Source organism: Limanda limanda, chromosome 8 (genome assembly GCF_963576545.1).
Source record: "Limanda limanda chromosome 8, fLimLim1.1, whole genome shotgun sequence".
Taxonomy (NCBI): Eukaryota; Metazoa; Chordata; class Actinopteri; order Pleuronectiformes; family Pleuronectidae; genus Limanda; species Limanda limanda.
The window spans coordinates 6,970,083-6,987,511 of NC_083643.1; the positions used below are offsets into that span (position 1 = coordinate 6,970,083).

The window sequence follows — 17,429 nt, forward strand, 5'->3', positions numbered from 1 at the left end:
TTCCAGATGCAGCCTCAGATTGCGTGAGTGCTGATGTACATGTTAGAGCAGCCGGTCGGATAATCATCTTTGCTTTGCTGATGGAAACCCGACCAGTGTGAGCTTGTTGTCATGCTTCAGCTTAAAGCTCGGCACGATTTTACATCCTGCAGACTCTTTGCCTTTCACATGTGAAGACCGCAGCAGGAGCCTCTTAAAATCCCATTATTCCTGAGTAGGAGTATAATGAAAATATCCTTGAATCTTTGAATCTTCAGTTACTTGAATCAGATGCGATCACAACAACAGCATTTTTCATCCTGAGATATTTGGGTTCCTCAGGTTTTTTCAGTTTCGCCTCCGTCACGTGTTAGAAATGTCATCGACACACCCGATCTCTCCCTGTGACATTCTCCTGCTGTTTTCTCACATGCAGCCTTCTGGAACATTTTTCTGGAAATATCCCAGAGTGGCTGGAAGGAAAAAAATCTCTAGAATGGCTGGACTGACTCGGACATTTGCTTTCTCTCATGCAGCCCCTCCGGATTATTTCGAGATAATGCCCGGAGGTCAGTGCTTGTCTGAAAGCAGCATTTGTCTAATCTATTGTCTATCAGACTTGACCTGGACAAAATGTGAGAGAGGACCCCCCCACCCCCCCCACCCGGACTCACACCACCAGACTATAAAAGCTTTTCCCCCTAGGCCATAAGACAATTCACTAAATAATGAAAACCCTCCTGTGCAATGCAACAACCATAAATCTGTGCAATATTAAGTATTCAGCCTTCACTACATCACATATATATATTTCAAATATCTGCTCCATTAGTAATTGTATACAAGTATTAGTTTTGAAAACAAAGGTTTATTTTTATTGTAATATTACTGTATTTACTGTCTTTATCATTAACCTGACTATCTATTGTTTTATTTGTTTTTTCCTAATGGAACTTTCCTGCTAATGTTTTTCACTCGTTTAAATTGTCTGAAAAATGTAGCAAATAATAATAATCTCAAATGTTGAATCTTAATGTTTTTGTTCACATGTCTCAAGTCGAGTCAACAGGAAATCAAACCTCAGCAATCAGGTCTAAAATCCCCAGCTCCTGTAAAAGCCTCTACAACATCAATGCATGTTGATTTTTCACATTTTTGGGGTTCTAGACCTTTTAATGAGTCCAGTTGTCGTAGAAAACTTCTCAGTTTTTAACTGAAGTGAAATTATCAACTATCAAACTGCACCCTATGCATGTGGATGAGTCTTCTTCCTCTCAGTGTACTGTCAGAGCCGTGCTCATCAGCTGACCGCAGCGTGGACAGATCTGTGCTCTGGTTGGCTGAGCAGGCTGAAGTGTTGACATGGTGAGAAAGTGTTGCTGTTTGTCCTCAAAGTGTAAAAGCTGTCTGTGAAAAGGAACCTACAGGCACAAATAAATGTGACAGTGACACAGTGACACAGAGAAGTGTTGTTTTCTCAACTTGTGTGAGGACACATGCTTCTGGTAGAATGTGAAGCAAATCCACACCCAGTCACATCACAGACACTCCACTAGAGAGGAAACTGAGTCTTTATACACTGAACCCCATGTGAGAACACAGAATGTGCAGAGAATTCCTAAAATAATCCAAACATGTAGAAGAAGCCGCCAAAGAATTTTAAATGTGATCTTTAAACGTTTTAAATGTTTAAGGTCCACCCAGACTGACTCCTGCTGCGTTCTGCTTCTGTGAAAGGCAAAGTTTGGGAAAATGTCGGGAGCAGATTTTCTGAAATCGGCTTCACTCCGCCCATCTCTTCACTAATTCAAACTGGCAGCCATCACAGGCCTGACCTCCTTTCTTTCTCCTGCCACCATCTTTTCGTCCTTTTAACTTCAGCTTTCTGAAGCTCTTCTTCCTCACTGACCTCCTCCTCCTCCTCCTCCTCCCTCCATCTTCATCTCACTTCTCAATTTCTAATGTTTCCCTACAGCTGAGGCCGGTAATTTTCTCTATAATAACTTTATTGTTCACCTTTTAGAATCACTGCCAGACATGGACGCCCATCAAAATGAAATCCTTCAAGCTCACATCCGACACGCACACACACACACACACACACACGCACACACACACACACACACACACACACACACACACACACACACACACACACACACACACACACACACACATTCTACTAGTCTCGCAAATACCAGGATAGACCTACACTGTATGAGTGTGTGCAGGCCTCATTACACTGTAATTAGTGACCGGAAGGCAGAGCGAGCAATAACTATATCCAGACCTCACCATCAGATGTATGTGCCTACAAGTGTGTGTGTGCATGTGTGTCTGTGTGTGTGTGTGTGTGTTTGTGTGTCTGTGTGCAAACCATATGCAGGATATCAGGGTACGACATGTGTTCTGCTCCTTCCTGACCATGCACTGCAGAACCATTACCACCAGCATGGCAGTTGTGGTGATCAGGGGTCACATGGTCTGCCGCTGTGCACAGACACACACACACACACACTCAAAAACACACACACACACACACAAACACACACGCACACACACACACACACACACACACACACACACACACACACACACACACACACACACACACACACACAGAGACACACGGAGGTGAAGGGTCCATACTCTGAGTTCACTTTACAGGACTCATAAAACCGCTGCAGTTAAAACATCCGCCATTAATGAGCAACAGGAGAGTAAAGAAGAGGCAGGAAATTCTCTTTGCTGGATTTAGTTTCACTAATAGAAGACAAGGTCAAAAGGTTTGTTTCCATGACAAGCACAGCTACGACTTCATGCACATCTGTTGCCATTGGTGACGAGATGAAAGCTGAGAAAACATTAAGTATAAATACGACAACTTCTGACTTAAGATCCTATTTCCTTCTTTTAACTTGAGTCTAACAGCTTGAATTCAGCTCACACATTCCAGCCAACTGATGAAGGATGTTTAATCTGGTACATGATCTGTTGTTGTGAATGCGTCAGAATCAGACTCGGACATTTCTTCACCATGAAAGGCATATTTTGGAAATAGTCCTGGCATTTTCCGGAGTTCATGTCTGAAAACCACTTCAGAGGAGAATGGAATCGTTATGTGTTGAACATTTGAATAAACCAAACCTCTTTCACGAGCCAATGCACTCATTGATTCTTATCGGCCTATTGTTTCCATGGCGACACTTTCCTGTATACTTGGTTTTCAGACGGTGAGTAATGGGCCTGTTTACATATTCACAGAACAATATTCAATTTGCAGAGTGAGCTCGCAGGCACAGATACAGATATTAACCGTCATGCAGACGTGTGAAAAACAACTAAAATCCCTGGATCTTGGAACTGTGCGCACACACACACAAACGCAAGCAGTGAAATGAATGCAGACAGAGACAGAGACAAATACACTTGGAATGAGAAATGCTATCAAACACACTCCTCCCTGGCAGATAAGCCCGTCCTCTCTGTTTTGCAGCGGATCAATCTGCTGTCACACGCTGCTGCCGTCACTGTGGCTTAAAGAATCTTTCCTGAGTCGCTCCACACGCTCCCTTTAAACTCGCTCGGTTGGTATCCCTTCAAAATTCATGAGGTAATGAAGAACATCGTGTTAGGAAGCCGTGTCGGACGTTTCCCTGCACCTTCTCGTCCTCACGCCTCAGAGAGGGAGGACGAGTCGGCTCCAGACGGGATGGTTACCGACAGTCTGAACTCACATTCTTGAGTAAAAAAGGAAAAATGGAGCCACTCAGGCTGCGAGGGACAGAACTCACGAATAAAACTCACAGATGTTGAACATATTATTGAATTTAAACATTTAGTCCATAGTTTATTTTTACGTTTATCAAATCTTCGAAGAATTAGAAGTTAATTGTTTGGATTTCAGCCACTTTCTGCCAGAATTTGAGGCAATCTGCACAAAATGTACTGCTGGTAGATAATTTTGGGCAGTTGACATGGATTAGGAATATTAAACCTTCTATTCTAATAATGAATAAGTGAAAACTAACATAAATGATAAATGAGGATGATTAAATAAATGCTTTTTCTAACTTAAAATGAACTAACCCAGTATTCACTCCTATTTGAGCTGATGTGATGATATTTTAAATGGTCTGATTCAGTGTTAATAAAGAAATATTCATTAGTTCTCCCATAAATAAATTACCTTCCAGGTCATTTATTTTCTTCAGCAAAGGGTTTAGTTCAAGTGGGATCAGAAGCAGCAGAGTGAGTCTGGTTGCCACAGGCAGGAAATGCTCCGATGGATTTTCAAATTAAAACCTGAGATCGTCATAACAGCAGCTCAGTGTGAGAGATATTTAACAGAAAACCTTTTCTTCTGTTTGACTGCAGAATGAAAAGCTCATCAACATTTTCACTCTCTGAGCTTTGTCAGTGTTTAACATTCAGATCAGTAATGATTCAATAAAAAGGAACAGCGCCGATAATTGAATTTAAAATAATTGATCCAGTTGCCGCTCAATCCTGAATAACTGCATCACAAATGGGCTTTTAAAAAAAATCTTATGTAACCTCACTGTTCTATATGTGCATATATTTCCCTTCTTTCTGTCCTTGTCTTCTTTGTGCCTCACTACCTTCCTCCCACACACACACACACACACACACACACACACACACAGACACACACACACTGGTCGGTGGACGTGATAGAGAGACAGGAGAGATGGTGAGGGAGACACCAGCTGTGGCAGCTAGGAGGTGGGAAAAGTGTGTGTGTGTGGCTGTGTGTGGCTGTGGGCCATTACCCACCACATCTCTATATGCATAGAACTGCGGGCCTCCCACACACACAGACATCATTAATTAAACCCACATCACTTAGAATGTGTGCACACGTGCATGTTTGACCACACACACACACACACACACACATACACGTGGCATGCACAAACTGCAATTCAGCCCTCGCTGTTTTCATTGACTCCCTCCTCCTCCTCCCGGTGCACCACCCACATTATGAAGGTCAATGATGAGTGATGGGTATTGTCTGCAGACGCACACGTTTACAGACGCAAACGCACACAAGAACAAAAGCTGCAAAGAAACAGCAGACAAGGTACACAAGCAAATGTTCTGCCGCTATACCACAACAAAGCACATCTGTCGGGGGGGGGCATGGCAGGCACCGGGTCGACATCTGCCCCCCCGCCTCACCGCAACAACACACGTTGGATTGGTTCCCAAAATCAGCCTGGTAAACACACACACACATGCACACACACACACACACCACCACACCATCCCTGCCGTCAGTCTGCCCCTGAAAAAAAAACCAACAACCTCCTCAAATCGATGCTGAGTCGGCAGAGTTTCATCCCGAGCGGCTGCGAGAGCCGGATAACAACCCGGCCCGACAATCACATTTACGTAGACACTGAAATTGATTAAACAATTAGTTTAGTGCGAGCGTTTGAAAAGCATCTCAGCGCAAAGAGATTCATTATCCACCGTATCTTTCTCAGCATTCCTCCGAGTAAACACGGGGAATAAATCCAACGTTAATCCACTCTGAATTAACAGTGCAGGGGTTGAAAGGGATCACTGAGGCCGATAATACTGCAGTATCTTCACGTCTGAGTGCATTAGTGTGTGAGTGTGCACCAAACACACAGGAATCAAGCTCAGGTACTTCTTTTTATGACGTTAAATTAAGAAGGTTTATAAAGGGAAGAATAAATGGATTAACTGGATTTTTGACATGTTCTATTGATTCTCTGTGAAATTATCTCTGTTCTATTTTCAATACCGTGCACAATGTGTAAAAGAACTCTATGTACTTTGATTTTTCCGGCCCTGGCAAAACGTTCCCACCTTTCCACTCTGTCCGCTTGAATCACTATTCTGCCGGCTTTGCAGATCACGTCCCGGCGAACAGGATCGACCACTTTCCCCTTCGACGTGATTTAACGCTCTCACACATTTCAATCACATCACAGCAGACTGAGCTGATTCTGACTGATGAGCAACGTGAGAAGTTCATATTTCCTCCACATCATTATACCCCTGTGACACGGAGGTGAATAACTTTGAGGATTGGCTGGATTCCATTTGGCTGCTTCAGGTTCTGGGTCTCTGTGTTGTTCGTGCTGACTCACTGTCATGACTTACTGGAACACACCAACAGTAACAGCTATTGTTATGTCATTATTGACACCAGTGCTTTTCCAGTATGACTAAGTACAGCATCACTGTTCTGATTGGCAAAGCCCCCAATTGGTCACAGTCAGAATTGCATGTTATAGATGGAAACATCAATGGCTGTATCTATGTATTGTGCTATTCTTGACTGAATGACCACTCAAAGTCACAATCACCCATTCACATTGATTCATTCATCTATATCCAGCACTTTTTCAGCACTGGGGCAAATTATGGATACAGACTGGAGGAGCCGGGGATCGAACCACCGACTTTCTTGTAAGAGGACGACCCACTCTACCTCCTGAGCCTCAACAGTTCCATCCCTGCTGGTGTTTGAAGAGTCATAATCCTTGAGCTATCCACGCTGAATGTAAATAGAGTTAGTAAATATTTCCTTGTGTATAAGTATGCCCACAGGAGAAGTCCTACCTGTTTACATGTTCGAAAATAAAATCTCAAATGAATCTCGTGGTGAATACACATCTCAGGGTGTGTGTGTGTCTGTTTGAGTGAGTGAGCACACACACATCCTGTCACTCTATAGGGAGAGAGGGAGAGTGAAATAACATAAATAGCCCCAGAGAAAAACAGGTGAAGATAAATAAAAAAAGAAAAAAGCTGTCTTCCAGGAAGCACTAACACTGCAGAAGAGGCTGAGAACCACAGCAGCAAAAGTGAAAATCAACAGCAGAGTTAAATTTAGCTCAGCATCAGCATCTTCATCTGTCTACACGACTTTCGGTTTGCAACCACAGACTCTTATCAACCATGAACATACTGTGCTGTTAACGCTCCATCAATCTGAAGCTTGAGATTCATTAGCGTCATAGGAGACACACAAGGAAGTAACAGGGGAAATTAATAGGTAACCACGCCAACAGCAACCAGTCAAGCCTCTCAAGGCCACGGTGTTGATTACAAGATGCAACTAGAATGATTCTCAGTAGATCTTGTAACTCCACCAAGGCCCAAGAGTCGCCTTACGAAAAACCACTAGATCTAGATTTTTATTTGGATCTGCAGCAAAATGCACAAAATCATAAACATCAGCTTCCTAAACAGGGGGATTTGTTTTCATCAAGATCCATGAATTATTCTAAATCAAAAAAAATCTCATAATTTTCAAGAAAAACTCTTGGATCTTTAAAATGTAATGGGTTCACATCCTTTCACCAGGTTTCGTGGTTATTCTTCCAGTTTTTATAATCCTGCAAACTAACAGACAGACAAAGCAAACGCAGATGAAACCTAACCCACCTCGGCGGAGGTAATAAAAATGAAGGGTGGAGCAGATGTGTGCATAGTCCGACTAGAAATGGGGGTTATAATGAAAAACCCTGTTCTGAGAGGGGTGCAAGAGGAGAAATGAAAAATGCTCTAAAATTCCTGCGTATTCAAATGGACAAGTGCAGTGCAGTTAAAAAGAACGACAATAATATTGTTTATTTATAATTAAAACAACACTGTTTTTTCAACAACCAGCTCATCAAGGAAAGGTCAAAGGTTCTGTACTTCCTGGGATCTTGGGTAACTCATAAAGAAAGTTAATGGCATATCCAAAATGCAAAGGGTCTATCCTCTTACTAGCATGACTGTGTTTTCTGCATTTGTATGTTTTCTGTTTCCATCAGTTTGGTGTGTGTCGCCCCAATCAGCAGGGATGTGTATATAAACCCCACCTTATTAAAGAGGAAGTCCGAACAATGGATTCTCAAGTTCTCGATGAAACAGCTGCTGTTTTGGTGTTTGAAGATGTTAGAGGAAAATATTCCAAATGGCAAAAACATATTTTGAAGTATTAAACCTGTATTTAAACCCACGTCATCTACCTCTGAGATTTCATCCACAAGAACGCAAAGGCTTGCATCTCGACAGCGTTCAAAGCAAAACCGTTTACATTTAAATAAAAGTTTTGCTGCAGTTTGTAGGAGCTGAACGCAGAACAGTCCGACTGCTCCCTGTGGCTCCGCCCACAGAACCTACACAGGAAGTCAGCTCACCTGCAGAACTCTTTCAGGAAAAAGAAAAACACCTGAGGCCTCATGCTTCAAATATTTAGACTGTGGACAAGAACATGAGAGTTTCCCTTGTTCAATGTGAACGTGTTTGTTTCATACTCTGTGTAATTGAGTTGTTATTTAAGTAAAAGGTTTTTCTTTAGTAGATCTTGAATTGGTTCTTTGTTTGGTTGTTCCTTTTAATGAAAGATGGGTGTTTAAGGGTTGATTTTATATTTAATGTCATCTTTTGTTGTTAGAAACTTTACAAACTATTCCCAAACAAAACAGTGGATTAGTAACCTTGAATCGAATAAAGTTGATTTCTCCTGGAGCCAGAAAATTGTCGGTGTACCAGTGTTCAGCTTAATTATTCACCCTAAAATATACAATGTTTGACATAAAAACACTACTGATTGTAATTTATATGCAATACAGGAGTTACTTCATCCAATGACAAATATTTGATGAGGCCATTAAAAAAAAATCTTTGCAATTGAAAAAGAACCTTATCAGCACTCCCTGGTGGCAATTACTTGTTATTGATAATGTGACACATACTGTATGTTGACGACTGACCAATATATTTCTGCTGTAAGGCAATATTAAACTATTATCAGTAATGCTACATAACTATATTCTGTTTGTAAATATCACCTTTTTATTGCTGATTATGAATTACCGAAGCCATTAACCCTCAATATTCACATTAAGCTTTCTTAAAGGAACAGTTCCCAATAAAATCTGTTGTCGTTAGGACCACGGAACACTGTCAAACTTCTCACTCTCAGACTTCTCACAAACTCTTTGCTTCCCCATGCAAGGCTCCAGTACAAATACACAGAGTACACACACTGATGCCAGCATGTTGTGTTACTGCTGCTTGTGTCCCCCTCTCCCACGTTGAAACAATGAGCTCGCTGAAAGGACTCGGACTCACTGCTGTTCCCAGCCTTTTCCTTCCTGCCAGTGAGAATGAAAGCAGAATGCCTTGCACTGTTTCCTCCCCCTCTGCTGTTCAATCAGGGTGATTCACCCCCTGCTCACCAACAACACACACACACACACACACACACACACACACACACACACACACACACACACACACACACACACACACACACACACACACACACACACACACACACACACACACACACACACACACACACACACTACATCCTAAGAAAGGTGCATGGTTGAGGGGTTGTGGAGTAACAACACACACATACACTTGCTCACTACGCTTCATATGGAGACAGACAACTCGGAGGCAGTTGGCTAACAGGCCTGGGGATGCTGCCAAAAGGCCAGAGTGGTTGGACGAGGGTCTTAAGAGGGGGAACTGGTTCCCAGGGCTCTTAGAACAAAACTGTCTTTTTTCCATCAGGGTGGATTTAAATGTCCCATCACACTCAGCTGTAAATAGCTCCCCTGAAGCAGGCCGGTCTACATGGAGGTCAGTGCTGCAGCTCAGGGAATCAACACACACTCTACTATGTAAACGTTGGTTTCTGGTTAACAATCGACTACTAACACAACCTCTAATAAACTAGAGTGACAATCAGTAGAGCTCATACATCAAATAACGCCCCACAAAATACACACACACATAGATATCAGAACATCTTTTTTTCCTGGATCTGGATTTGCCACCAAATTGAATGGGTTCTTCAATGATGAGAGCCACATCCGTCCAACAAGTTTCGCTGGGATCCGTCCTGTAAGTGTTCCGTAATCTTGCTCACAAACAAACAAACCAACCAACAGGGGTGAAAACATAACCTCCTTGGCAGAAGATTTACATATGCACACTGCAGAGAGGAGGAACACTTAAAAGATGATTCACTCTAGTTCTCTGCAGCTCTGCCACAAAACCACACGGTCGGAGGGAACATCAGGTCAACATCAGCAGAGTGAAAAATAAATGGGGAAACGTGGGAGAGCAGCCAGATGATGACATTAGAAAATGGATCCTGCTCACATGGTAGAAAATAATGGATTTAGCAGAATGCCAGTCAAACAAGGACAAGGCAGCAGCAGGGATGGAACGAGTAAGGATAAAGTTTTAATGTTAATGAGAGAAGAATCACAGTCGATGTCAAAATTCAACTCAAAATAAAAGTTTGGAGGCTCCAAATCTTACCATAACAGCAGAGCAGACACGTCTTTGAGTTTTTACCTTTCCGGCCCCAAAACCAGTATTTACGCCGTCGTTTCATTGTGAGTCCAGTGTCTTTTATATTTTTTTAATAAAAGGAAAACAGAAATGAAACTCAAGCTTTCCACCTAACACAGATATATATTCAACTAGCTACAGGGCTCATCCTCACTGTGTCGTCCAGCCTGTAAGAATCACCTACCAGAGGCAGCGTGTCTCAGGCGGCACCTCCGGTAACGGGCGGCCAGGCGCTCCATGCTGTGTCCAAACCTCTGGTGTGCAACTAGATGAAGTCAAGGAAAATAAAACTAGTGCTACTGTTCACTTTCTCAAACTTGGAGTAAAAATACACCTCTGTTCCTTCCTTCCTTCCTTCCTTCTTCCACCTCATCCAGGGAACAAAGGTACAGAGGAGCCCCCCCGCGGGACAGGACGCTGCGCTGCACTGATCTCCTGCTCGAGAGAAGAGACACGGCGCTGAGGAGAGAGACGAGTCATCCAACCACCTTCACATCTTCTCTGTCCTCTTGCAGACGGGATTTCCACAATTTCGCAAAAGGTGGGCGACAGGTTGGTTCACGCAACCGCTGCTAGTCTTCCTCTTGGTAAGGTTACTTCCTCAAAGCGTCCCTCGGTGTCCACGTCTGTGTTCTGCCTGTCTTACCTCAGACTGGAGGTGTGGGTCAGTTACAGAAGCTTTCTGGGAAACGACCTGACGATGCCAGTCAGGAGAGGGGAAACGCCGCAGGCAGGAAGCAGCGGCCGGGTCATGGAAGGAGAAAGGAGTGTTTCCTGTCCCAGACGCAGCCGATGTGCAGGCTGCTGTGGACGGGTCATGTTGGGACTGACTCAGACTGACGGGATTAATAAGTTCACACTGTTAAGGTTCGGAGTTAAGATAAAGGAAATTGATTTGCAGTAAATAAAAGATTCGATTAGAGAACAATTTGTTCTTGAAGAGACACACACACACACACACACAAACACACACACATTTACCAATATGTTGTGTCAGCAGACTTCATTCTTGCACATATCTGAACAAACTGTCTACAAGTAGTTCATCTATTAGCTTCCATTCTGTGTGTATGTTATTTTCAACACCTATCTTTGTGAGGACCAGTTTGAGTTCACAACCTATGGAGTGAGGACATTTTGGGAAAGTGAGGACATTTTGGCCCGGTCCTCACTTTGTGACCCCCCCCTCTGATGGACTGTTTGGGGGTTAAGACTTGGTTTGAGGGTTAGAATTAGGTGTGTGTGTATGTGTATGTGTATGTGTATGTGTATGTGTATGTGTTTGTGTTTGTGTGTGATCGGTCAAAGGGTGTGTTGCTCATGTTGTGGTCAACAGTAACATTATGCGGACCTGTCTTACCTATGGGAACAAAAAGTCCACATAACATAAATCACTCAAGTTTAAGGTGAAGACATGTTTTAAAGTTAGGAATTCAATGTAAGTCAATGACTTCATTATATATTTGAGTCTAAATCAAATTGTTAAAGAGCTAATGGAATAAAATCTTGCTTTACATACAAAGCTGTACTTCACCCTGTGTGTGTGTCCTCTTCAAATACTGAGCACAGAAGTTGGTGTTTTGCTTTGAGCTGCCACTCGATGGGTGAATGATTCCTGAGTGTTTACCTCCACCTACTGGCCCATGTGAAAATCGCAGCCTCTGAACCTTAACTTTGGTGTTTTTGTGTTGTCTCTGATCACGTGTGTGCGACTGTAGAACGATATCACAAAAGCACACACACGTATTAGTCATTTCCTGCTGAGTGCAGCTCACAGTGACCAACTGATCAAACCAATAACAACCTTCACACCTTTATGTGCAGCCACGTCCTGTCTGAGACGTCTCCGCTCGACACAGTAAACTCAGAAGAGTCAAACAAGGAAATGATGTCATCATGCATTCCTCCATGCCATAAAAAGTTGGCCAACTGGCGATAACATGAAATCTGACCTTTGAACCAGAGAAAGTCATAAACTGACACTTAGAGCTCAATCTTCAGTCCAAATTCAAAACTGTATTCTACATACATTTAGAAGCAATTATTTAAGTTTAAGCAACAGTTTGTTCCATTTAATGTTTATCTCGGAATGTGGCTAAACAAGCCGTCACACATTTTTTTGCAACAAGCTGCAGAAAACTAGATTATACCTCATGTAACTGCCAATTTACACATTCAGCAACACAGAGCAACAATAGACTGATGTTCATGTCTACTGCCCTTCTTATTGTGAACTGCGTGATGCTCTGTATTCCAAAGATAAAAAAGAAATATGGATGATGCACAAAGACTGAGTTAGCAGTTTACATATTAAACTGAAAGTAGCCAAACAAGTGGTTTAAATGTATTGGCATAACATGGAAATAAAAATAAATCTATATTCATAGATAAGTGTTTCTAGTCTCACTTTTAGGCTCTGGATTTAGAAAATATATTGTTCTTTAGCAGCTAAACTGCTTCATTCAGAGGCTGTAGTCGCTAACTGTGCTGCATGTATGGAAAACATGGGCTTTATCAGAACTGTTTGAAATCAGCTGCCTCTTGTTGCTGGAAACAAGGTGGAAGACAAAAACCAAAACAATGAGCTGAAAGATACTGACAATTACCAAGAACTGCAGAGCTGGGTAATAATTCACTGTTGATTCACCAGTACAAGCAAAACCTTTCATGTTATAATGATTAACCCTAGAACACTAACGTCGGGGGTGTTTTATCCCCGAGCGAGTGTGGTCATGGGATTTTCATTGTGTTGCTGCTGTCTGAGTGGCGTGGGTCCTTGGGAAGCTTCAGTCTGCTCACTGACGTCATAGAAGGTCAGCTAGTTTCCCTGCTCCCATCCCTGGTTTTTCAATAGGCACGTGTTCCGGTAATTTTCACCCGACATTAGTGATAGATGATAAAATATTTGTTGAATATAATATAAGTTGTAAATTATGCAGGGAGACTGTGCCTTCACCTGACATGTCCCAGGAACGGCTGGACCGACGAACAAGTTCCCAGCTCCAATTTTTTTTTTTTTTAGGAATATTTCTTTAACGACTCCCTAATTTTTCACAAATTTGAAAGCCTTTTTATAGGGTTCTACCATGATACCTTTTTTTCATGTTATGAGATGTTGTATCGGGGAAAATAACAGAAGAGTACTTCAAATTGGCATGTATTGTTGTGCATTAATATATTTTGATGAGAAGTATTTTTTTGTCGGGTATATTACATCGGGTAAAATGTACCCTACGTTAGTGATGGTGTAACTAATTGTACGTTAGTGTTCTAGGGTTAAGCAGCTTTATTTTTAGAATTATTAATTTCATTCCCAGGCAGCAAAGATATTTTTCCTAGAGAATCAGAAAATACGGCACAATAGGTTCATAGAATAGCAAATCTACGAAGGTGTTTTTGCATCTTCTCGGCATGGTGTCTCTTCTGAGGAGGAATCCTCTGTTTTTATGTTTTTTTCACAAGACTATAGTGTTATTCCCATAAAGCAGCATGGTAAAGCAAATCCTCCCAGATGAAGCAGTGGCTCTCTGTCAGAAGGTAACATTATAGGTGGTTAATAATGAGGAGGTGCAGCAGAGCAAGCATAAAATAAAATCCTCTTAAAGTCATCATGAAGTGATCTGCACAAGGGAGACAGTGAGAGGGTTGATTTCAGGCTGAATAAAGACCAGTGTAGCAAAAAAAAACACCAGCATTCCCACTGCTTGTGTCTGAGCAGGGAACACACAACTCCTCTGTCAGAGACTCGACTGCACGCACAGTAACAACACCGCACACGGACCTGCCCTGACGCTGCAGAGATAAATAACTCTCATTCTAGCATGTGAGGTTTAATAAGATAGATGCTTGGGCAGTGAGACGTTTTACGTTTAAATCAATAAGAGACAATTTCAATAGAGAGCTGCAAACTTGTTATTTAGACGTGTATATTATAAAGAAAGTGTTAGTATTTATATCACAAAGCATTTCCGACAACCTCCTCTGCTACACAAGAGCTAACAGGATAACAGCATCCTGCAATGTACATCCAAAGATGAGTCTGTGAAATCAGATCAGTGTGACACACATTTGTTCGGGAACAAAACAGACATATTTCATAATGATGCTCTTTTTCTCCAGCATGAATTGATGGGACTTAGGATGACCTCAAATATAAGAAGCACATCAGAGCATCATTATAAGAACACACTGCTTCTGTAATGAAATCGCATCCACGGCATAATAAAACCACTGGAACCACAGAAGCTTATTACCTCTGCCCGGGAGGTTATGCTTTTCCTCCCTTGTTTGCTTCTTTGTCAGCAGGATTACTCGTATAATACTGAAGGGATTTCCACGGATGAGAAATGGGCCAAGAAAGATCCCATTTAGTTTTTGTTGTATTCAATTTGGTGCAGCTTGATTGGATTTAAGGAGACTGCTGGTTCTTGGCAGAGGTTTGCGCTCGAGTAAGTCCCGTGAGAGGTTGTGTGGGTTGTTGGTTTGTTTCTTTGTTTCTTTGTCAGCTTATCTATATAAATATATAACAGATTTCTACAAATCTTGGTGGAAGGATGGGACATGGGCCAAGAAAGACCCCAATCAATTTTGGCATGGATGTGGATCGTTGCAGATGCAGGATTATATTTGATCCCTCACTGAAAGTTGAGATGTTTTGTTGTTTGTTGTTTTTTGCATTTTCATTGATGCCCCCAGGGAATTATTCAGGGATTTTGATGAAAAAAAACAATCAGTTCCGGGAACTGATAGGAATGTGTGCCAGCTGGTACGGATGCAAATAATCTGAATCTTATCTTGATGTCGAGGATTTAAATGTGGTTTCACAAAGGCCCTGTTTGGCCCACTCTACTAGGTCTCATTCTTATGAACTAATTTTAGTTTTAACAGACACAGCGTGGCAGATTTGTTTAAAGGTCAGTAGTGGGTTACGAGGGAAGCAGAAGTGATGATGGAGGACATGAGGACAGGTTTTCTGTCAGGGAGTTGGAAACAGTTCATCTAAGATAGAAAAACGATGCACTGCAGCACAGGTGGGAGTCATGGGACTATGCGGATGGATCTTTTAACATCAGTATTGCTAACACCCAATGATTTACTGACAGATAATATCTCTGTGTAACTACCTCACTTCCTGAGTCACTACTTATCACCTACAGATGAGAAGACTGGAGCTGATAGAGCTCGCAGAACTCAACTTAACAAATGGAGAAATAAGCAGAGAGCAAAGTTCAAATCAAGCTCCAAGTGCAGTAGAGTCAATATTTTGATGCATGTTTGCACAAGAACGCCACGGATTTGCAAAACCTGAAGGAGTCTTTCTAGTGCCTCTCGTCTCAGCTATTCATGCCCAGACACACGACTGGCATTTATTTGGATCCTTGTTGTGTGAAGAAATATAGACAGATTTAATCTGACTGAAACCTTGGCAAAGTTTCAGGGGCAGCGAAGATCCCACACAGTTTTTTGGATCACATTTGAAAATCCAAAGCAAAGATATAAAGATGCAAGTGAACCTCTTGCTCCTGAGATTTGCATCTTGAGCACAAGAAGTTTTCCTAAACTCCTTTTTGAGGTGGAGCTTTTCCAGAAAGAAAAAGAAATGTGCCCTCCAGCATGTGCATGGTTACTCAACAGGCTGGGGCTCGTCTGAGAAACCTTCATACCTGCTGAGCTGAGCTGAGAAGCCAGTGGTGTGTAAACAAGGCTGTAATGTCGCCTAGGTGTGTTGCAGTGTGCTCATTCCATGCTTTCCCAACCAGACTGAGAACAACATGACAGCTAAAGCTAAAGATAAGTCACAACACTGAGTCACAGGTGGACCTTTTACAGCCTGGAGCTGGTTAGTCATTTGTAGTCCAGCTGACTCCGCACAGGTTGGTGTCGTACAGACGTTTCTCATGGTGTAAAAAAGTCACAAAAAACACACGAAGCATAATCACAAATTCAAATGAATGACATATGTGATTAATTGAGTTTCCTTGGTGAAACGATCTCATAGTATCCATTTAAAAACTCACCTTCTTCTTCCTCCTCCTCTTCCTCCTCTTCCTCGTCTGGCTCCTCACCTTCCAGGCTTCGTTCCTTCCTTCGAAAAGCGACTCTGCTAAATCCGTCCATTCTCCCGTGACGCACTGGCCGCTCCAGCATCGACACACTTCACTAAAACACGATCAACACATAACTACACAAGTGTAACTACACAAGTGTAACTACACAAGTGTAACTACACAAGTGTAACTACACAAGTGTAACTACACAAGTGTTCACCTCGTAGAGACACACTCCGGCTGCAGCTGCGCGGCGGCTCCACACATGCGTCCCGCCAGTGAAACCACCTGAGTGCAAGTTTATAAACCAGTAACAGATGCACACATCTGGAACAGCTGGTTCGGCCTCATCCACTCATTCCCCCCCCCCCGGAATGTCACCTTGCTGATGGGGGTGTTTCCTTCGCCCAGACCGCCTCCCCCCCCTCCCTCAGTGTGTACTGGTGGTGCAGACCTCCTTATTGTTAAAGCCACACAATGTCCTTACTGTTGCTCCCTCCCCCCTAAACACACACACACACACACACACACACACACACACACACACACACACACACACACACACACACACACACACCAATGTCTCAACACCAGTTGTCAAAATCTATGTTTTCTTCTTAAACTTAAAAGTCGTTTGTATTGTAATTAGTCACATTCCACAGATGGCATCTCAACTTCCTCAACAACTCTTCACATTTTGAGTCATGTGGCTTCAAATAAACTCAAATAATAGAATATTAAAATGAGAAATATTCTCATGAGCAGTCATGCTCATTTTAGCATGACTGCTCAAATGACGGCTCATTTGAGCAGTCATGCGTGAAGATCCATCTAGTGTATTTAAAACATACTAATCTACCCTGTGTGTGTCTGTGTCTGTGCATGTGTGTGTATTTATGTGGTCTGCATGGGTAATACTTTGTATATGTATAAGGATGAGCGACATGTGTGAACCGATGGCGAATCAGTCTCAGTTGTCAATCACGAGGTTTCACTCTACATCAGATAATAACCAATTAAAACCAAAGTTACTGAACA

At 42.3% G+C, this 17,429-nt stretch overlaps 1 protein-coding gene across 1 annotated transcript in view; it reads right to left on the reverse strand.

Moving 5' to 3' along the window:
• fgd4a (FYVE, RhoGEF and PH domain containing 4a) overlaps nucleotides 1–17,429 on the reverse strand; it is a 54,278-nt gene that overhangs the window by 34,397 nt on the left and 2,452 nt on the right. Inside the window, exons 3-6 of the mRNA XM_061076487.1 lie at nucleotides 16,773–16,831; nucleotides 16,612–16,679; nucleotides 16,362–16,503; nucleotides 1,263–1,400 (exon numbers count right to left, since the gene is read on the reverse strand). Of these exons, the coding sequence (XP_060932470.1) occupies nucleotides 1,263–1,400; nucleotides 16,362–16,503; nucleotides 16,612–16,679; nucleotides 16,773–16,831 (407 nt within the window). The remainder of the gene's footprint in view (nucleotides 1–1,262; nucleotides 1,401–16,361; nucleotides 16,504–16,611; nucleotides 16,680–16,772; nucleotides 16,832–17,429) is intronic.